The sequence below is a fragment of the Arvicanthis niloticus genome, chromosome 10, assembly GCF_011762505.2.
Source record: "Arvicanthis niloticus isolate mArvNil1 chromosome 10, mArvNil1.pat.X, whole genome shotgun sequence".
NCBI classification, from domain to species: Eukaryota; Metazoa; Chordata; class Mammalia; order Rodentia; family Muridae; genus Arvicanthis; species Arvicanthis niloticus.
In genome coordinates this window covers 9,312,255-9,335,248 of record NC_047667.1, presented here as the reverse complement: position 1 = coordinate 9,335,248, position 22,994 = coordinate 9,312,255, and the positions used below count along the sequence as shown (strand labels likewise).

The window sequence follows — 22,994 nt, the reverse complement described above, 5'->3', positions numbered from 1 at the left end:
GAAGGGTAGCTCCCTTGAATTTAGGATCCTAAGCTAACATTTTTCTTTTTTAATAACACTTTTAAATATATCATACAATGATGTCTGATTGTAGATTTTCCATTTGTGTTTTGTTTTGGGTTTGTTTTTGTTATTTGGTAATTTTTTTAATTGAAAAAGAATTTTTTTCATATACTGTCTTCTAATCATGCCTGTTCCCTCTTACAACTCCTCCCAGATCTTCCCCTCATTGCCAACAACCAACTCCACGCTCATTTTTTCTCTCCAAAAATAACTACACACACAAACCAAATTTTAAAAAGAAAGAAGCATAGTAACCACACACACACACACATACCACAGACACACAAAAACAGAAATCAAAATATATAAGAAAAAAGCCTAAACAAAGCAATTTGAGACAAAAAGGCTACAAAAATACCCATTGAGTTCATTTTTTTTTTTTTAAGTTTTCTGTGGTAACACACAATTTCTTTTTTTTTTAATTTTTTTAAAGGTTTGTTTAATTTACTTGTATGAGCACACTGTCGATGTCTTTGGACACACTGAAAGAGGGCGCCGGATCCCATTACAGATGCTTGTGAGCCACAGTGTGGTTGCTAGGAATTGAACTCAGGACCTCTGGAATAGTAGTCAGTGCTCTTAACCGCTGAGCCAGCTCTCCAGCTCCCATTGAGCTCATTTTATGTTGGTCATCTACTGCTGGGGCATACTGATGTGTGCTTTATATTTTCAGTGAGACTCTGTTGGAGAAAATTAACTTTTATTTGCAAATAGTTGTCAGTTACAGGTAGCTTCTTGGTTAGAGGTGGGAGCTTATCTCTACTTCCCTCTCAGTTATGAGACCCTATCTGGCTTAGACCTGTGAGCACCGTTTGTACACTGCCAGCTTCTGTGAGTCCACATGACATCAGTCCTGCTGTTACTTGGGAGTCATCAGTCCCCTTCTGCCTTCCCTGAGCATAGCTCCCTGTTAACTAAGGCTGTTGAACATTTCTCCAAGTGTTTCTCAGCCATTTGTGTCTCATCTTTTGAGAATTCTCTGCTTAGTTCTCTACCTCATTTTAAATTGGGTCATTTGTTTTCTTGATGCCCAGGGTTTGAGGTTTTTGGTTTGTTGGTTGGTTGGTTGGTTGGTTTTTGTTGTTGATTTTAGCTCTTTATGTATTTTAGATACTAACCTTTTATCAGATGCATGGAAATCTTTTCCCATTCTGTAGCCTGCAGTTTGTCCAAATGATGGTATTTCCTTTGCCTTCAGAAGCTTTTCAGTTTTATCATGCCTGTTTATTAATTGTTGGTCTTATGGCGTGCTCTATTGATGTCTTATGAAGAGTCTGTTCCCGTGCCAATGGGTTCAAGGTTGTTCCCCACCTTTTCTTCTGTCAGGTTCGAGGTATCTGGTCTTTTGTTGAAGTCCTTGGTCTATTTGGAGTTGAGTTGTGTACAGGCTGATAAATGTGAATCTGTTTGCATTCTTCTACATGCACTTGTCCAGTTTGACCAGCACCATTGTTTTTGAACATGCTATCTTTTTTCCAGTGTGCATTTCTTTTTTCTTTTTTTCTTTTTTTTTCTTTTTTTCTTTTTTTCTTTTTTTTTCCTTTTTTTTTTTTTTTTTTGTTTGTTTGGGTTTTTTTGTTTTGTTTTGTTTTGTTTTTTGGATACAGGGTTTCTCTGTGTAGTCCTGGCTGTCCTGGAACTCACTCTGTAGACCAGGCTGGCCTCGAACTCAGAAATCCGCCTGCCTCTGCCTCCTAAGTGCTGGGATTAAAGGCGTGCGCCACCACTGCCTGGCCCAGTGTGCATTTCTAGTGTCCATAGTTATGTGGACTTAGTCTAGCTCTACATTTTTTAATTTATTTTATGTAGGTGAGTACACTGTAGCTGTCTTCAGACACACCAGAAGAGGGCATCAGATCCCATACAGATGGTTGTGAGCCACCATGTGGTTGCTGGGAATTGAACTCAGGACCTCTGGGAGAACAACCAGTTCTCTTAACTGCTGTAGCTCTACATTTTAATTCCATTGGTCAAACTGCCTGTTTTTAAGCCAATTTTTTTTTTTTTTTTTTTTTTTTTTGGTTTTTCGAGACAGGGTTTCTCTGTTTAGTCCTGGCTGTCCTGGAACTCACTCTGTAGACCAGGCTGGCCTCGAACTCAGAAATCCGCCTTTCTCTGCCTTTTTAAGCCAATTTTTATTACTGTTTATTATAACTGTAGCTCTGTAGTATAACTTACAATCTAGGATGCCGATACCTTCATCTGATCTTTTTTTTTTTTAAAGATTTGTTTATTTTGCCGGGCGGTGGCAGCGCACGCCTTTGATCCCAACACTTGGGGAGGCAGAATCAGGTGGATTTCTGAGTTTCTTTTAGGGTCATTTATTTATACTATAAAGACACTTTGACTTCTTCCTTTCCCATCTGTATCCCCTGATCTCCTTCAGTTGTCAATAAGACAACTACCTAAGAGTTCAAGTACTAAATTGACGAGGTATGGAGAGTGAATAAACTCATATTATTTCTGATTTTAGTAGAAATGCTTTGGGTTTCTCTCCGTTTATTTTGGCTATGGGCTTGCTGTATATCACCGTTACTATACTGAGATATGTTCCTTGTATCCCTAGTCTCCAGGACCTGTATCATGAAGGGGTGTTAAATGTTATCTAAGGCTCTTTCTGCATCTAATGAGATGATCATGTGGTTTTTGTCTTTCAGTCTGTTATGTGGTAGATTATATTTATCAAATTATATTTATTGAACGCTCCTATATCTTTGGGATGAAGCCCACTTGGCTATGGTAAACTTGTTTATATGTTCTTATATTCAGTTTACAAGTATTTTATTGAAGATCTTTGCATCTGTGTTCATAAGGAATATTGATCTATAATTTTTTTCTTTTTTTTTTTGTTGTTGGATCTTTGTGTGAGTTAAATATCAGGTTAATTGTACTCTTGGAAATGAGTTTGGACATATTATGAGGAATATTGCTATTAATTCTTCTTTGAAGGTCTAGTTGAATTCTGTCCTGACTCCAACTGGCCCTGGGCCTTTGGTTGGAAAATTTAATTACTGTTCTATTTCACTAAGGGTCACAGGTTTATTTAAGTTGCTTATCTGATTTAACTTTGATAGGTCATATATATCATGAAATTCATCCATTTCTTTAGGTTTTCCAGTTTGCTGCACTACAGATATGTCCTTACGGTTCTCTGGATTTCTTTGATGTCTATTGTGATGTCCCCTTTCATTTCAAGTTTTATTAATTTGGATCTTCGCTTTGTCTTTAGCTAATTCAGCTAAGGGTTTTTAAGTCTTACTCATTTTGTCAAAGAACCAACTCTTTGTTTCATTATTTTTTGTATTTTGTTTATTTCTGTTTCATTTATTTCAGCTCTGAGTTTGATTATTTCTTGACCACTATGTCTACTCTTTTGGGGTGTTATTTGTTCTTCTTGTTCTTTGGGGTGTGCCACTAAGTTATTAATACAAGACCTCACCAATTGTTGTATGTAGGCACTTGCCTCCTAGAACTGCCTTTATTGTGTCCCATAGGTTTGGGTATGTTGTATTTTCATTTAATTCTAGAAACTTTAATTTCCTTATTGATTTCTGTCTTTTTTCTTATTGATTTCTGTCTTGACCCATTTTTCATTTGGTCATGAGTTTGTATACTTTGCGTTATTTCTATTGTTGATAATGAACTGTGATCCGTGGTTGTTAGATAGGATGTAGAATGTCTTGATTTTCTTACATTTGTTGAGACTTAGTTTTTGTCCAAGTGTATAGTCAGTTTTGGAGAGGTCCACACGCTTCTGAGAAGAAAGTATATCCTTTTGCATTTGGGTAAAATGTAAATATCTGCTAGGTTCACTAGAGTTCTTATGTTATTTAACCTCTAGACTTTTTCTGTTAAGGTTTTCTGGCTGACCTGTTTATTGGTAAGAGTGTGGGGTTGAAGTCACCTACTATGACTGTATGATTTTAGCTGCAGTGGTGTTTCTTTTATGAACTTTGGTACCCTTTTGTTTGGTGTACCAGTGTTTAGAATTGGTGAATTTTTCTTTAATGAGTATGTATTTCTTCTGATTGGTTTTGATATGGAGTTTATTTTTTCAGATATTAAAATGACTACACCTACTTGTTTCTTAGGTCCATTTGCCTGAAAAACCTTTCTTCATCTTTTTGCCATGTCTATACTTGATGCTAAGGTGTGTTTCTTGGACTCTGTTTTCTAGTCCAGTCTGTTAGTCAGTGATGTTTTACTTGAGAATTGAGAGTGTTGATAATGAGTTACCAGTGAGCAGTGTTTGTTGATTCCTGTAATTTTGTTTTGTGGTGTGGGTTATTCTCCCTTTCTTGATGTACTGTTCTGAGATTATTTATTCCTGTGTCTTCTTGGGTATGGTTAACCTCTTCAGACTGAATTTTTCCCTCTAGTGCCTTCTGTAGATTTTGGTTGCTAGATAGATATTGCTTAAAGTTGGCTTTATTAATGGAATGTTTTCCTTTCTCAGTCTGTTGTTATTGATAGTTTTGATGGATAGTAGTCTAAGTTGGCATCTGTGGTCTCTTAGAGTTTGTGGAATCTTCATCCAGGCCCTCTGGCTTTCAGTCTCCAGAGAGAAGCAGCTGTTTTGGACCTGCCTTTATATGTTACTTTGTCTTTTTTTCTTGAACCTTTTAATGGCCTTTCTTTGTTTTATGTATTTAATATTTTGATTATTTTGTGTCACTGGGAATTTCTTTCCTAGCCCAGTCTGTTTGGTGTTCTCTATACCCCACTATTATAGACTCACGTGTTTGAGTGCTTAGCCCATAGGGAGTGCCACTATTAGGAGGTGTGGCCTTGTTGGAGAAAGTCTGTCACTAGAAGGTGGGCTTTAAGGTCCAAAAGCTCAAGCCCAGGACCGGTAGTTTAGTCACTCCTGCTGCCTGGTGATCCAGATGTAGAACTCTCAGCTCCTCCTGTAGCACTGCGCCTCCCTGCATGCCATAATGCTTCCATCGTGACAGTAATGGGCTGACTCTGACGTAAGCCAGCCCCAATTAAATGTTGTCCTTTATAAGAGTTGCCATGGCCATAGTGTCTCCTCACAGCTAGAGAACCATAAGACAGCTTCTTTCTTTTTTCAATATTGTTTATTTAATGTATATGAGTACACTGTAGCTGTCTTCAGACACACCAGAAGAAGGCATCAGATCCCATTACAAATGGTTGTGAGCCACCATGTGGTTGCTGGGAATAGAACTCAGAACCTCTGGAAGAGCAGTCAGTGCTCTTAACCACTGAGCCATCTCTCCAGCCCAAGACAGCTTCTTATACCTTGTTAGGCACCACATTCTTTACATTGGAGACATTTTCTTCTATGATTTTGTTGAAAATATTTACTGTGCCTTTAACATGGATTTCTTTTCTTTTCACATTCCCTATTTGTAGGTCTGTTTTTGTCATAGAGTCCCAGATTTCCTGAATGTTTTGTGCCTGCTCTTGGTTTTGAACATTTCCTTTGACTGAGTTTCCATTTCCTCCGCCTTGGCATCAGCATGAGACTCTCTTTCCATGTCTTTACTCTGTTGATGAGGCTTAACTCTAACTTTGTGTGACAGCCTACATTTTTAATTTCCAGTTTTTTTTCAGTGTGTGTTTCTTTGGTGATTCTGCTTTCATGTTTTAAACTGTTTTCTTTCATTCCTCTGTTCCCTTGTGTTTTCACGGACTTCATTAATGGATTTATTCGTATCCTCTTTAAGGTCCTTGAACATAGTCACACTTGCTATTTTGAAGTCCTCGTCTTGTTTTTTCAGCTGTGTTGCAGTTCTCGGGCTACGGTAGGTCTTGGAGGCCTGCTGTCCTGGCTGTGCATGTCTGTTCTGCGTTGCGGTCTAGGCATCTGTAATTAGAAGCGTTTCTAAATGTTGGTCTCTGGTTGAGTTTGGATGGAGACCCAGTCTTTGACTGCTGTTGCCCTCTGGATCCCAGGTAGAAAATTCTGCCAGTCAGTGGCAAAGAGGACTAGAGGTGAGGTTGGAGAAATAGCTGGTTGGAGCTGTGGGAAAGATGTAGGGTGACCCTGTCTTCACCAAAAGGCAGATTACTGAGGGAGTGGAGGTGTGAGGGGAGGAAGGGCTCCTTAAAGTTGGCTGCAGGAAAACAAAGAATCTCTGGAGAGACAGATGAAAGAGCTAGGGAGACCCTGGGTCCGCATCAGGAGTCGGAGTTGGGACATCGACTTCAGTGTATGGAGTGGGAAGGGGGGCACCTGTACAGGCTGCTTCAGAGCTGAGGTAGGACTGGAGAGATCATAATGGAGGAAAGAAGGATGGATAGTGAAAATCACCTCCCCGAGTCCCAGCTCGAAAGGCCACTGTTAGCCCTTGGGTGAAAGTCTTTCTGGGTAGTGGCGGCTCACCCAGAGGAGCAGAGATTAGCAGAAGGAAGGGAGGGTGGGGAGGAACTCAGCTGGGTCCCAGTCAAGAGGCAGGATACCCAGGGGAGGCTTTGTTAGTGCCCTGTAACTCAGGCTCCCCATGACCTAGCTCAGTCAGTGGCTGGGGTCACAAGTAAAGATCTTGTGATGAAAACCTGGCCTTGTCTGTATGAAGATCCATTGAGTGGGAGGAATCATTTTTCAACAGTCTCTGCTTGTCTCTGGCTTTCAGTACTGAATACTTAATACAAATGGCGTAGATGTCTCTAAGTTCACCTGGCAGCGCCCCCTGAGCTCCTGCGCCTCTCTCCCCTCATCTCTCTCCCCTCATCTCTCTCTCTCCTCATCTCCCCTCATCTCTCTCCCCTCATCTCTCCCCACATCTCTCTCCCCTCATCTCTCTCCCCTCATCTCTCCCCACATCTCTCTCCCCTCATCTCTCTCCCCTCATCTCTGTCAGCTGCTGTGCATCAGGCCCGCCTCCTGCACTCTTCTAGACTCATGGTTTTCCTTGTTTGGCTTCTGCTCTTGATTTTGCATAAACTCTGTTGCTCTATTTAAGCTCACCGATTCTTCTGCCTTACTAAATCTGCTTTTGAAATGCTGTAGAAAATTTTTTTATTAAAAAGCCATACTTTTTTCTGGCTCTAAGTTTTTCATGTGGCTCCATTTTTGTCCGTTGTCCCCCTGTTCTGGTCTTATGTAGTTCTTGTTTTCTGAGAGAGTTGACCCAGCTGAGCCTTTCCCCACTGAAGTTCCCTGCCTTCTGAGCTCCTGCTACAGGCTTTGTTTTTGTGAACGAGCCTTAGTGTGTCACATTTAATTTGAAGAGTGGACATTTTGATCTTGATGATGTAATTCTCAAAGCTGAGTCATCTGGGGCTTTCTTGGTTCTGCCCGCTGTGTAACAATTATATAACAGTTGGTAGCTGTTCAAAGTAACATTTTGAGATGTCTTTGTTATCAGTAGCCTCTGATGCCTGCTGCCCTAGTTTAGAACTCGGCTAGTGATTTGACAGAGTTCATATGACTAGAGCCAAGACATAAAACAAAATGAAGAAAAAAAAGAAGAAGAAAAACAGGAAAGTGGGGCTTGGAGCTGCCTAAGAACAATGTGCTCTTTACAGAGGACCTGGGTTCAGTCCCAGCACCCACAGGCAGCTCATAACCGCCTGGAATTATACTTTCAACAGCCTCTTCCGACCTCTGTGGCACCAGGCATGCATATAATATGTGGACATCTATGCAGGCAAAATACTAATACACATAAAATAAAAGTGAACACATCCTTAGGATGCAGGGAGGTGGCTCAGTGAGTAGAGGCGCTTGTTGCCAAGCATGACCTGTTTAATCCCTGGACCCATGTGGTAGGAAGAGAGAGCTGACTCCCACAGTTTGTCTCTGTGGCCTCCACACGTGCACACACGCCTGAGCACAGTAGTGCCCACACAACACACACATACAAACTAATGTAATAGAATGTTTTCTAATAGTGAAAAATGTCCTCAGAGTCTGTATAGGTGGCTGTATCGGGCGTATTTTGCTGCAGCACTTAGAAGATTGCCAGGGCTGGGGCTGCAGTTAGTGGAGGTATGCTGCCACTCATGCCCCTGAGCTCCGGTCTGCTCTCAGCAGGACACCAAAGTCCTGCCCTTGGCATATTCAGCAGTTTCCAAATGTCTCCACTTTTAAGGACTTCAGGGGATTTCCCCCCAAATTTCTTGCTCTGTGGCTTTGCCTCTCAAAGTTTGTATTCTGGTGGTGGTGGTGGTGGTGGTGGTGGTGGTGGTGGTGGTGGAGGAGGAGGTGGTAGTGGTGAATTGGTTTGGTTTGGGGTTGGAGAGAGGGTGTTGCAAGCTGCAGGTTGGTTACAGTATTTCTAAAATGCCCATGTTCCTTGCATCATTTTCTAGGGAATTCATGTGCAGAGTAAAACAGAACCAGTGCAAGCTTGTAATCCAGCCTGGAAGAGGCTGTGATGCAGAAGCCACAGGAAAACTTCAGTGTCCTGTGCTATCACTCTGCCTAACCTTGAGACAGGGTCTGTCACTGACGCTGGTGCTATAGTGGCAGCCATCAAGCCCAAGGGATCCTTCTGTCTCTGTCACCTATAGGGTTAGGGTTACAAGTGCTTGTATGACCACACCCACTATTGTTATGTAGGTTCTGGGGGGTTGAATTCTGGTCTTTGTGTGTGCTCAGCAACTCTTAACCATGGATCTGTTTTCCCAGATACTTTACTTAGGTTCCTGTGTGAACTTTTTTACTACTTTTATTATGTACACAAATTTTTACCAACAGCGTATTGGTTTGCATGGTTTTTAAACTTTGCATCAGTAAGATAAAATATTTTTGTCATTCAGTTTTATGTTTTTATATTTCTGACATTTAAAGTCTTACCTTTTGTTTCTTCGTGTTACCTGCCGTTCAGAAGTCCCCCATAGTCATTTCTTCTTCCCTTGCAGTGGTCTTCCTCCGACAACAGTGTGTAAGAAGTCCTGAGGTATAGAGCTGCCTGCACATGTGCTGTGGTCAGCACACAAGCTGCACACGAGTCCACTTTTAGAACATAGTCCATTACTTTAAAATTCAGTCTTTTGTTGATTCCTTTTCTGAGTTATTCCTCGTTCAGAAGCCTGAAGTGACTTTTTTCTGTCTTAGAACTTACAGGTTTTACTCTGTGCCAATAACTTTCTGCATGTTCATTCTCCTAAGCTCAACAAGGCTTCTGGGAAGTTATAAGGCTTTTGATTTTGAATGTTCGGTATTCATTAGTTGGGAATTTTTATTTAATTACTGTTTTTATTTTTTATTTATTTATTTATTTATTTAGAGACAGGATTTCACTGTGTAGTCCTGGCTGACCTGGAACTCAAGACTGTAGACCAGGCTGGCCTCAAACTCACAGGGATTCACCTGCTTCTGCCTCCCAACTGCTGAGATTAAAAATGTGACCACCTCTGCCTGACTTAGTTGGGACATCTTAATCATTATTGTGTCTCATAGCTTCTCTTTCCTATATCTGTTTCTTTGTATTTACCCTACTGCTGTGCTTACAGCAGAAGTCGCTCCCACTCAGTCTAGGCCTTATCCTTCCTTCATTTTTTTCTTCATCTTGTGGGATACATGGGGGCAAATGCTGATGACCACACAGTTTTCAGTGACAGTAAAGATGAGATTTCCAGGTGACTTGATAGACGGTCAGCTGGACCTCCCTTTCCTTTCCTGGCACTGAAACCATGTGTAGAACATTCGTGTTCTCATCAGGAGATAAAGACCTGGCCATATGCTGGGCCTGCAGGTCACAGGTACTTCAGCATCCTCTTGTCTACCTGTCGCAGTATCTGCAGCATCCTGAGTATTACTTCTGCTCTCCGCCCTGTGCTCTCATTGTGTCCTGACTCAGTGTCAGTCCTGCTGTGTCCTGACTCTTCTCCTTTGTCTTCCTGACCCACTGTACTTTCTCATTCGTGTAGTTTATCACAGACTAGAGGGAAGAAGCAGCTAGCGGAGCCAAGCTTGGGCACACCCACATCTTTAGTCCCAGCACTTGGGAGGCAGTGGTGAGTGGATCTCTGTGAGTTCAAGGCCACCTGGTCTCTATAGTGAGCCAGGACAGCCAAAGCAAATAGTGAGATCCTGTCTCAAAAAAAGAGAAAAGGAGATCCTCCTCATCTTCCACACAATCCCTCTGGATTTGAGACTGTAACCATGCTGTTCTAAAGTAGATCACTTTGAATTTGCTGAAGGGTTTAAACTATACTGGCAACCCTTGGCTTTTAGGTCCTGTGATTTTTTCCCCCTCTATAGACAAGTCTTTTCTCCATTTTAGTGTGGCTTTAGGGAGGAAGCAAGGTAGTGTGCTACTGCACTCAGTATAGAGTCTGCCCTGGACATCAGTCTGAGTGCTCTGCTCCAGCTGCCCTTTCTTCCTCTCCATGGCCTCCATGTTCTTCCCGGAGGAAGTAGTGCCACCTTTATACAGATCCTGCATGGTCTACCTTTTTTCCTTCCAGTACTGTATTCAGTGAAAATGATGTCCCCGTCTGCAAAGATTCCCTCACCCCGGTGCATGCCACAGCTGCAGACAGTGACTCTGTACTAAAGGTAAGAAGACTGCTTTCCATTTTTCAAAAGACAATATTGAGTTTAACCTGTAATATGACCAGGGATAGCTGGTGATTTCTAGTTGGCATTGGAACTTGGGGCAGGAGGAACGGCCTCATCTCTTGGGAAGACCCTGCTTCCCAAGAGCAGCTAGAATCTGCTTCCCACTGTCTACACTGCTTGTGTCTGCTTCAGCTGGGGATAGTCTGGCTACTAGCTGTGCTTCGCCTGTTTTCCTCTAAGACACGTTGTTCTGTGCACATAGACATGTGGAAGGTGCTTAGAAGATCAAAGGGTCAAGGTTGTGTATGCCCAGCTCACCTATGACTTCGCAGAAATTTATAGTCTGATTTTCCCTAGGACACAGAGCTGTGTGAGTGGACTGATTTCTGTTTCGTTTTGTCAAGTCACCACCTTGCTGTAGCTCAGGCTGGCCTTGGTGCTTAGCCCCTCTGCTCACTTTCCCTAGGCAAGGATCAGTATGCCACCATGCCTGGATAATCTGTTTTGTTCAATCTTGTATTCCTACTGTCTCACATGGTACATGGCAAGTAGTAGGCACTAAGTAAATATGTACAGCAGCAGGCACCTCTCACTGATTGTTTTGCAGCATAACCAGCTCATTCCAGTTTATTCCTTGTCCACTTCATATATCCTAACCAGTTCAGAAATCAGAAGCTCGGGCTTTTTCCAACAGAACACCACAGTTTCACCATTTCATTGCATAATGAATGTTTGTTGTAGAAATTTACCAGCTGGGCGGTGGTGGCGCACGCCTTTAATCCCAGCACTTGGGAGGCAGAGGCAGGTGGATTTCTGAGTTCGAGGACAGTCAGGGCTATAGAGTGAGTTCCAGGACATCCAGGGCTATACAGAGAAACCCTGTCTCGAAAAAAAAAAAAAGAAAAAGAAAAAAAAAGAAAAGAAATTTACCAGATCCTCACAAAAGGGAAAACTATGAATCACCCTTAATTCCACTCTGCAAAGGCAGTGTATAGTTGATATTTATTTATATTATATTTCCGTTAGAGTTTATCTTAGTTTGAGTTCATATTGCTGTGATAAAATACCATGACCAGAAGCAACCTGGGAGGGATTTAGCTCACATTTCCACATCACACTTCGTCCCAGAGGTAAGCAGGGCAGGGATTGATGCAGAGCTCATGGGGGAGTAGTAGTTAACTGGCTTGCCCCTCGTGGCTCACTCAGTCTTCCTTATAAAACCCAGGACCACCAGCCCAGGGGTTGCACCACCAACAGTGAGCTGGACCCTCCAGTTTGGCTATGTCTGTTAAGGTGTGTTTTTGTTTTTGTTTTTTAAGAATTAAATCAAGTGTTAAAAAGTAAAAATTATGATTTGATAATTTAAAAAGGGAAAAAAAGAATTAATCAAAACTAAACACATAAACTTCTTCAACAACCTGAAAATAACTGTTTTGTTTATGCAAAGATGGTACAATTATAGCTTCATCTAGAATTTAAGAAACAGCATTTTGGTAAACATCAGTTTGTTTAGTAGATGCCACAAAACAATATCAAAAATACATGTTTTCCTCTCTTTTGTCTGTTGCGGCCTGAGCTGCCCCACATTGAGTGCCAAAAATGTTGAGAACTGCACTACCCCACGTTTGGGGGCTAAGATGTCGGGGACCGCTCTATCAATGTTGGAACCCAGACTGCCAAAAGCCTTGGGGGCTAAATTGTTAGAGCCTGCACTGCTCCAAGCTGCTCTCATCCGAGGGTCGGGGTTCAGCAAGAGAGAGAAAGTGAGGATGGACGAGAAGAATGGAGACCAGACAGAGTGTGATTCAATTCCGTTTATTCTTCAGTCTCTCTTCTTCTTTCCAAGTCCTAGTTCCCAGTCCTAGTTCTAAGTTGCTAGTCTCTTTCCCAGTTCCAAGTTACTTCTTCCTAGTGCATGTGTCTAATCCAAGTTGCCCCTCTCAATCTCACGTGCCTACTACCTAATTCCAAGTTCTTCCGCCAAGTGCCTGATACCTAATAATAATTTCTTCTGTCTGCCTCTTGCCTTTTATATGTCTCACTTCTAAGCCACGCCTTTAAATCACACCTTTAAGTCTCACACACCCAAGGGAAAATCCTGGGTGTCTAAAACAAGATGTTATCAGAGTGTGTTCAGCTGTTGTAGGCTATTGTAATCAAGTCTCTTGTCAGGGTATATGGCTCAAGATGGCTGCAAGGATGATAGCCACCTTCTGTCAGCTCCCCACATTTGTCAACAAGTCCTGCATTTCACACAGTAAAGATCACATTCTGTTGCTGAGTGGCCTTGGCTTTCTGCTCTAACGTATTCAATGGCCTGCATCTCACCACCACCTGGATGTCCTTTCCCTTCTCTTCTTAGGAGGAGAATTCATCTGGGACACTATGACTGCCAGCCTGGCCACAAACCAATCACTGTCTTAACTCTACCATGTTTTATCTGTATAAATGCAATAGCTACATGAATATTTACAGAACTTCTTTTTCTAGTTCTGATTATAGTATAGTTTCTTTTCCTTGAAGTGGAATCCTTGATAGCCCTTTTCTGAATGTTCCATTTTACATAAAGGGTCAATACTAACTAGGCCCTGGTCACTGTTATAAATTCAGAGACTGAAGAGCTTAGTGTGATGGCAGTTATTCATGGATTCTTGGTGCCTTGTCTCCTTTAGGATGCTACCGATGAACTGGATGCCTTACTTCTTTCTCTGACCGAGAATCTGATGGATCACACAGTGACACCTCAGGTAAATGTATCTTGAAACAGCAAGATTGAAAGATACTTGCTTTGAAAATGTTCTTGCTAAGTTCCAATTTTTTTTTTTTTTTACTTAATTATTTAGTAAAACTTCATTTAGTAAGAGTTTTTTAGGACTGGAGGTAGCTCTGTGGGTAAAGTATACGCTGTACAATTATAAGAACATGAGTATGGGTCCCCAAAACTCATATAAAGCTGAACACAGTAGTGTATATAAAATGACCAGAAATAGAATTTCCTGAAACTCTTAGACCAGCAGGCAGGAGTACACCATGGAGCATGAGAAACCCTGCCTCAAACAAGCAGACTGACACTAAGACCTGCACGTGTGCAGTGTGGCCTGTGTGTACCACACAGACACAAAGAGCCCTGTCTGCTTCATTAGCATCCCTTTCTGATCTCACACTCGGCTGCTTTGAATTGGTATTTCTCTCTTTGAAAATCACATGTCAGCCGGGCGGTGGTGGCGCACGCCTTTAATCCCAGCACTTGGGAGGCAGAGGCAGGCGGATTTCTGAGTTCAAGGCCAGCCTGGTCTACAGAGTTCCAGGACAGCCAGGGCTATACAGAGAAACCCTGTCTGGAAAAAAAATAAAAAATAAAAGAAAATTTAAAAAAAGAAAATCACATGTCACTATAAAACTTTGTAATTCAACACCACATTAAATAGCATGAGAGAAAACCTGGAGCCTGTTCCAGCCTGAAGAGTTACAGCAAGGAGCTGTGGTTGAGAGCTCTTGCTGCTCTAGCAGAGGACCTGGGTTCTATACAGGCATCCATACGGTAGCTGATACCAGGTAACTCCATTCCAGAGGACCCACAGCCCTATTCTGGCCTCTGCATTCATTGCACACTTGTAATGCACCTACATACATGTCGGTAAAACATTCATATACATAAAATGAAAATAATTGTTTTGAGTTAAGACAATAATCTGGGCTTGGTGGCTTATGTCTGTAATCCCAGCATTCAAGAAGATTTCCACAAATCTAAAGCCAACCTGATTCATGAAGCAAGTTCTAGGCCAGCCAGAGCTATAGCAAAAGCCCGTCTGTATCTTTATAATAAGTGTTAAGGCTATAGGGACATGTTAGCCTTTCAGAGAGATGGGATCATAATTAACAATTAGCATTAGAAATATCTCTTGTTGAGCCTGGAAGGCCACGGGACTCAGTACCATCACCATAAATAAGACAGTTCATTTCTTCAACTGGACTTGCAGTCAGGTTAGAGATAGAAAAGAGTTTCAGTAACTGTAGGACAAGATCTGCTGAAGGAACCCGATTGATTCCTGTCTGAGGATCCAGGAGGTGCAGAGAGCACTTTCTGTGGAGGTTTGTGTGTACAAACTCGAGTGTTATCAGAGTTGCCCAGAAGGTATAGTAAATAGACTGTTGTCTATTAGAGTTTCAAATTGTGAATATCTTGGAAAGACCCCAAATTTCGCATTTCCAACATGTTTCCAGATGATATTTAGTGATGCAGACTACCAACTTAGATCAATAAACAAGAAGGCATTACCAAAGGAGAAGTAATTTCAAATATCTGATCTTGAACCATAATAAATCTTGAAATAGACAAGACATAATTTCTAAAATCAATGCCAGAATAACCTGAAGCTCAGAGAGACGTAAGAGCTATGAGCATCATTCAGGACGCTCATGTGTGCTCCTGTCTCTCTGCGCAGGTGAGCCTTTCAAACCAGACAGCAGTGTGGCGAGTGGCCCACACCTTAGTCCTGCACTCAGGAGGCAGAGGCTGCTGAATCTGTTACTGTCTTCTAGATTTTGTGGGCTTCTGCACATATGTGGTGTCCAGAATGTCACTTGGACATGCTCATAGAAAAGTAAATAAGTAGGAGGCCCGGGCTCGGGTCAGCAGTAGCATGCTTGCCTTGGAAGTGAGTTTCTTATCTTACTTTGTCTAGATTACAGCTCCTGTTCTGAGGCATTTCCAGGGATGGAGATGTAGTCACTGCAGTCATTGTCCTGGGCTCAGTCCTTGTAACATAAGCTGGCTTAGAGTAAACTTATGACTCACTTTCCAGCTGTTGAGAGTACAGGTGTGTAATCCACCACACCTGCATTGTCTGACCTTTAAAACTTTAATGGGGTTTGTTTTTGTATCGTGTGTGTTTATGTATGTGCGTGGGCATGTGTGCCACTGCATGTGAAGTCAAAGAATAACTTACAGGAGTTTTTCTTTCCTCAGATCATGTGTGTGGCAAGTATCCACTTCAGATGGTCAGGCTTACCCACAAGTGCCTTCATCCCATGAGCTGTCTCGCTTACCCTTGTCTGACTTTCTAATTTTGTCCAGTTTAATAAGTTGTCTCAGTGTTTTAATTATATAAGTTAAATTGGATACTGTTGATACTAACTTAGTGTCCTGTGTGTAAGTGGTGACGTTTACCTCTTTTTGTTGGTTCTTCTTTTTCATACTCACTTCCAGAGCTGTTAGTTTAGATATCAGCCACCATCCATTCTACAAAGAGGAAAGTCAGCACAGAGGAGAAATAGCCTTCATGCTTCTAAGCAAAGCTGTGCTCAAACAAGGCCTTTGACTTATAGGTGCCACAACAACTGCCAAAGGAGCCGAGTCTCTTCCCAAACCTGGTGACTTTGAGGGCCAGACCCTTTTGGTTTTTTGTTTGTTTTTAAAGTGAATAATTTTGGCCACCTGAATGGTCTCAAACATCCTGTGTGAAAGTATAACCAAAGTTAATGGATAATATAAAACAAACACCAGGCCATGCTTTATAGGTCTCTATATGGGTAACTGACATGCTAGCAGAACAATCACAGCCACCCCACATGTGACCAAATTTAAAGGACTCTCATCCTCTTCCTGATGTTCTGTGCATATTCCTGATCATTCTTCTCATGTCTCCTTTGGTTTATAAAGTTTGTAAAAATCAGACTAAGACCACACCAGGTATCACCGTCTTGTTCGTGAGCAGCTGTAGACCTGGATCTCTGGACCTTAGGGTAAACCTGCGTTGATTCTGTTAGGATCTTAATAATGGCACTGCTAATCTCTGGACCCTGTGTATCCAACACTATTTTAACCCTCTGCTCATTTATAGTCAAGCTATGGTCAGATGCTCCTATGAGAACCTAAATCGAGTGCCTGCAAGTCAGCCAGAATGGAGACCATAAATCCATCTAGGACCCCAGTGTCCACTGGCAGCTCCTGTGCTATGTGTATGCACACATACAAATAAGTCAATCTAATTTAAAAGATTTGAAAAATAATAAATGAGCCAGGCACTGATAGCACTTGCCTTTAATCCCAGCACTGGGGAAGCAGAGGCAGGTGGATCCCTTAAGTTCAAAGCCAGCCTGGTCTACCTGAGCCAGTTTCAAGACAGCCATGGCTACACGAAGAAACCCTGTCTTAGAAAGTGGGGGGAGGGTGGGAATGAGCTAGCAGTGTCTGTAGCATTCCTGAGTTACAGCTTTCCTTATAGTCTCTTTAGTAGTGTGCGTGTTGCTAAAGCCTGGCTTGAGAGTTAATGCTCGCTCAAGAGGCTCGTTGGGAACTGCATTCCCACGATGCGTTTCCCAGTAGGAAAATATTATGAATGTAATAAGGCAGTCTTCCCTAAAACTAAGTGGCTATGATTTTTTTTTTTTAAGGCGTCTTCATCATCCATGATCACACCCCGCTGGATTATTCCAGTAAGTTCATTCTCTTTATGCTTCTTTTGGTTACAATTTCAGAATATTAAAGAATTCTCAAGTTCTTGTTTTTCCTACAAGTATTGGGGCCATTATCAAGGCTCTATTAATTTAATGGCTTCAGATGGATGTGTTGCTTGACTTTTGTGTAAATGCTACATGATTCAGACAGAATTAAACATAAAGATCTGGGGTGAGAGGGGCCGGGGCAGTTGACAAGTGGGCACAAGTCCTTGCTTTATTGCCGAGGGCCTAGGTTTGGTTCCCAGCACCCACATGGCAGCTCGTGACCGATTGTAACTCCAGTTCCAGGGGATCTACCTCTCCTTGCTGGACTCCACAGGCAGGCTCCAGGCACACATGTGGCACACAGATATACATGCAGGCAAGGTAGCTGTATGCGTAAACAGCTGGGACATCAGACCCTCTCTCCTGCTGCAGTCAGTGACGCTGATGGGAAGCTGCTGCAGGCTGTTATCTGACGTATTGTTCTTCCTCCACAGCAGAGTGCCACCATCTCCACCATCTCCAATGGGCTCGCAGGGTATGGGGCAGCTTTGGCAGGGAGAGACGGATGTGGTCAGAAAGATGGATTCTCACTGATTTCTGCCCCGGCACCATTCTTGGTAGATGCTGTGACCAGGTGAGGAATTACTTCTCAGTTGCAGCTTTCAGAGCATCTGATAGGAGAAAAATTAAGTTGATTATATTTAAAATGATAGTGTTCTTGTATGGTTTTAATTGAACCTGATTGAAAGTGTATAAGAATTTTCTCTGAATACTATTTTAACATAGTATTTTTTTTCTTGGTATTGGTAATTATTCATAAAATTATTAGAATTTGTTTGTGAAGTCTTTAGTAGATAAAAATATTAGTAGGGTTATCTTTAAATGTCTTGAGTTTTAAAGTTGTTATTCATCCTTTCCTGCTTTACTCTTCTGAGTATGCCTGCAGTCATGATAGTGGATGGTGGTACCTATTACTACACATGGCAGGTGCAGAGCGGGGTGGGACCCTGGAGTAACTTTTACTAGAGAAGAGTGTGAACATGGGTGATATGAGTTTTGGGGGTCAGCCCAAAGTCTCCTCACCATTGAGAATAAGCAGAATCAGGTCCAGAAGGAAGCAGAATGTGCTGCTACTGTGCTTGGTACAGTGCTGGTCTTACTATTTGTAATACGCTTGCCTCGGGAAGAAGGGGTTAAATGTACTTTAGATTGGAGCATCAACTGTGTAGAAACCATGTCCTGGAGAATGTCTCATTGCTTATGAGGTGGCACTGCATCTCCATTTAGGTCTGTCATCTCTCTTCTCAGCATGTCCGTGTGGGTACTGGAGACATGAGTCCAGCACTTACTAGGCCTCTTTCTTCCATGCAGCTCTGTCCCTCCCTTGCCTGAAGACTCGGCCTTGAAGCAGAAGTGCTTGCTGACTACTGAGCTCTGAGGGCTGCTGTTCCCCACCTGTAACTGGAATGCCCCACACCATCCTGTCAGCTCTGGATCCAGCTGAGTGTGTCCTTTACTTGGGGAAAACCTTCTACCAGGATTTGACTTTAACTTCATGAAGATAGTAGCTACATTTTCCGTCCAACTGGAAGTCTACCCCACAGAACTGCTTAACTCAAGATACCTCCTCCTCCTCTTCCTGTAACTGTATTTGCACTGCCAGTTCCTGAAGCAGTGAAGGTAACTCGTTTCCTGCAAACTGTTGGCTCCACCTAGCGGTTACAACTGTTTCCACCTTAGAGCAAGGCTTGCTCTTCAGAGCCTTTCGTTGCTCTTTTCCCGGAAGGCCAGGTGAGCACATCTGACCTGAGTGCCTGCTGGAGAAAGGAGTGGCACTTTCCTGTGCAGTCCCTGGAAGTCAGAATTGAGGACACAGGTGAAAACACTATGTAGGCAGATCCCAGGCCAGCTCTTGCATAGTGGCTAGGATTCTTAGAGAAGCTAAGAACATAGAGGGGTGAGGATGTCACCCACACTCTGAATTCTGAGCAGTAATGACCTTATTGGCTCTGAGCTTGCATCAAAGATAAATGTTCTCTTCGGGTAACTACAGAGAGGCTAGTCTCTAGGCGTGTCCCTCAGACCCCTTTTCCTGTCGGAAGCATCTGAAGCACTCGCCTGTCTGTAACTGTGCGGCCTGGGAGGGAGTGGGTGTCTGCTCAGAGACCCGAGGCCTCAACATGAGGCTATGCTCTCCTTCTGAGCGAGTGGGAAATACGGCCCTGCTAGGTTTACCAGATGGGAAGGTCTGTCAGGACCTGTTTAGGCATAGCCTCCAATTCCTTTCAGTGTACACTGAGTGACCTTACAGCTTCCAAGCTGAAAGGAAAAGAAAAGTATCTGGTGGAAATGGGGAATGGCCGTGAGAGGGATTGGGCTCCTGAATGAGTGATGAAGGAAGTCAGTTTACAGTGTGGGTTTCGGATTCGTGTTAAGTTCTCTGGAATCCTCCATCCCCTTAGCCTGTACCAGAAGTGATGGTGTTAGAGCAGTGCCCGCCCATCATAGAACCGTTCTGTAATCGTAGATATGTACCTATCATCCCAGCACAGAGAGATGACACTGAAGTAGCTTTACCTGCTTGGCCTGAAGGGTCAGGCCTCAGTTGCCATGGAGATGAGGGTGTTGTGCAGACGTTGGTGGTGCTGATAGTGTATCCTTGTTACCAGGCACTGATGCCAAGTGTGTCCCCGGGGCTGTTTGGCTCTCTGCCCAGCATGTGATGCTTGAGTACTCATTATTTCTTCTCAGATAAGAAGACACCCAGCTCTGTGATCTTTAAGGGGCTGAGATTTGAACTACCCTGGCTTCCTTGAGGCATAGTATGTTCTCAGGCAGACACTAGTGTCTTGATTGGGAAGCTCGGGTGTTCAGTTCCACAGTGTCCAGGGCAGCTGGACAGTTTAGAAATCGCTTTTGCTAAACGGTTTGCTGAGGCGTTGCCCTTCTTGCTGGCTGTCTCCCCTTAGCCAGTAGAGTAGCTTGTGCGACCTTAAGCAGTGTTTTTGCCAGTCCTCAGTGATAAGACATTTCTTACAGTATGACTCCTGGGATCAGGGCTTGACCAGGACACGCTGCACTGGGTATCAGATTTCTAGTGTTTAGAAGTCCTGGATGGCCGACAGGGCTGCTGTTCTGCTAACACACAGCTAAGACACGGTGGCGTAGAGGTCCTAAATGTCCTGTTTAGGAGCAAGCTCTGTCCCTTCAAGATTGAGTCGCTGAGAGCATCTCATAACATTTTTGTCTCCAGGTACCAGAATTCTTTCTTGTCAGAATATTTGCTAGGGACTTGGTTAGGATTCACTTGAATCTTCAGTAAAAAGAAATCTTACATCCTACTGTCAAGTCGTAGCTTAAAAGTTAATACTTGAGTGATGAATTTGCCCTGACAGATTAGACACTGTCAGATGTTTCCTGTGCTGTTACATACGCAGTACTCTGCCCCTTGGAGAGTGTTGGTGTCTAACGGACAGGCCTCAGGCACCTGTGGGAGCAGTAGGGCGGGGCAGGTCCGAGAGGCTAGAGTGAGGCCTGAGGCGTCAGCTGGGTAAGAAGGCAGTGGGCGGTGTGAGGCCGAGTCAGGAAGATGGGCAGCCGTGGGCCTTGTGGGTTCATGTCACGATGGAGATAGGACCAAAACGCTGCCCTGCTGCGTGCCTAAGGAGGGAGGGAGAGAGGGATCTGGGCAAGCTTCATACTGTGTCCCTGGCTGGGGTAGACACTTAGCATGGCAGTTTCCAGTAAGATATCCAGGTTCAGTTAGGACTTCTAGGTTCCACATCAGCCATCAGAAGGAAGTGTGCACGTGTGAGGGAGGGCTGGGTGCTGACAGCACACAGACGACTCCCACTTCCCTCATTCCTGCCCCTCAGGAGGTTGTGAGCAAAGCAACAGCAGACAGGCTCCTTAGCATTTTACCTTGCTTGGTCTTGTCTTTTCATTTGGCAAGTATACTGTTCACGGGTTGCTTTGTGTTGTTTACTTTGTTTTGTTGTTTTGAGACTGGGTCTCACTCTGTAACCCAGGATGGTCATAGATGGTCATAGCTCCAGCAATCCTCCTGCCTTAGCTTTCCAGGTGCTAGATTTTCAGTCTTGAACCACCAAGCCTAACATAGGCTTGTTCTGACAAGGGTTTTCTTTAGTTGGGTTTGGTTTTGAGTTACTAGGGAGCAGACCCAGGACCTTGGACTGGGAATGGTGGCACGTGTCTTTAATCCCATCACTCTCTCCGAGCTGCAGGCAAATGAAGGCTATGTGGTGAGGCCCTTGTCTCACTCTGCCACGAAGCTGTGTCCCCAGACCCATTAAGTTTGTTCTATAGAGAGCCAGAGAGAACAGAAACTTCACCAGTCAGTTCTGCTGGTGCTGGGCAGCAGCAGAGGGCAGTACTCCGCACAGCTGTATTCACGGGAGTGATTGACAGTGCTGCTTCCCAGCTCTGAGCACACTGGAGTCCTGCTTGGAGCCGCTCAGACGGTCAGCACTTCAGGACATTGTGTTGAGTTGTCCACAGGGCTGTGAAAGTCTTGGTCCTATTATTTAATCCATCTCTTGGCCATCCAGTTGACTGGAAACTTGCATACATGTATGTAATAAAGAATGTGGGTTTATAGATCATTGATACTTTTTTCTAAAAAAAAAAACAAACAAACTTGGGTTTGAATGGTCAAGTCCTGGAAACATTCCTGTGTTGCCAGGATGGGAGCTTGGTTTGCACTGTGGCAACTTGTTCTGCTGTGTGAACTTGTTCTGCTGTGTGAACAGCTGGTGGACCGCTTATTTTCCTCTTTATTGCATTGTTGGGGGTGATGGCCACTAATTCTCAGGATTCCTTATCAGTGTGTGTGTGTGTGTGAGAGAGAGAGAGAGAGACAGAGAGAGAGAGACAGAGACAGAGAGAGAGTGTGTGTGTGTATGTGAGAGAGTATGTGTATGTGTGTGTGTATGTGTGTGTGTGCGCGCGCCTGTGTGTGTGTGTACGCGCATGCACGTCACATAGAACTCTGTACTCTTTCTGTTTTCACATCTGGATACAATAGAATGTGACGAGGACTCACCAGCTCTTTTGTGTTTACTTTTTCTACATGTTAAACTCCGCAGCAGCTTTGGAACTGTAATTTATTTTTGTACCACGTGCACTATATTCAGTGACTTCCTGTTGTATGTGGCTTGTATTAGAAGCACTGCACTGCACTGTGAGTTGTCTGTACACTGAACAAGAACTATAGATATGATCCATTCCAATAAAACCCCCATGAGATGAGACGTCCATGTTTTATGAGCTGTTTCTTGAGCATGAATGGCCCTGGCTGAATTGTCTGAGCCTGTCTGAGTCTGAGCCACCATTAGTAGTAACCAGATGGAGTCAATTGCCACCCAGATACAGTGCTGGGGATTTGTGTCAGTGTGGTTGTGGGAGATTGGGAGTGGAAATCTTTGCAAAGGCCAAAACCCTCATTGGCAGCTCGGGAGATAGCTCCGTGGATAAAGCACTTGCTGCACAAGTGTGAAGACCTGAGTTCAGATCCCCAGAGCCCCTGCAATCCAAACATGGTAACCCGTCTATAATCCCAGCACTCCTGCAGTGACTGACACAAGAGGCAAAGGCAGAAGAACCACCTGACGCCCACAGGCCCCTTTGCCTGGTGCACGCACCGGGGCATATGCAGAGGTAAACAAGAGACCCTGCCACAAGTTGGATGGCCAGAATCTACACGTGACCTCCATAGGCGTGTTCCTGCACTTACACACATGAACATACACACAACACAAAGGCTTTTAGAAGTTGTTGGTCAGTGAGCATGATGATACATGTAATCCCAGCACTAACAGAGTGTCAGCAGAGACTATCCACAGCACTCTCAGGATGAAATCTCTGTTCATCTGTAGCCTTTCCAGGAAGGCCACAGCATCATGCCAGGGGACACAGGATCGTAGATACATATCTGGTACTTGAGTCTGCACTGCTTACTACCCACAGGCATAGAGTAAATCATCTC

The 22,994-nt window shown here is 43.5% G+C and overlaps 1 protein-coding gene across 5 annotated transcripts in view; it reads left to right on the top strand.

The window, feature by feature from the left end:
• Positions 1-22,260, top strand: part of Epb41l5 (erythrocyte membrane protein band 4.1 like 5) — a 109,156-nt gene extending 86,896 nt beyond the window's left edge. For 3 of the 5 annotated variants that reach the window (XM_034513097.2, XM_076941033.1, XM_076941034.1), the window contains exons 21-25: positions 10,450-10,540; positions 13,216-13,290; positions 16,940-16,981; positions 17,485-17,624; positions 18,362-21,606. In XM_034513097.2, the coding sequence (XP_034368988.1) occupies positions 10,450-10,540; positions 13,216-13,290; positions 16,940-16,981; positions 17,485-17,624; positions 18,362-18,428 (415 nt within the window). In that variant the 3' untranslated portion in view covers positions 18,429-21,606. Of the gene's footprint in view, positions 1-10,449; positions 10,541-13,215; positions 13,291-16,939; positions 16,982-17,484; positions 17,625-18,361 lie in introns of all 5 variants that reach the window. The other 2 variants (XM_034513096.3, XM_034513098.2) reach the window with 2 other exon arrangements.
• Positions 22,261-22,994: the final 734 nt, after the last annotated feature.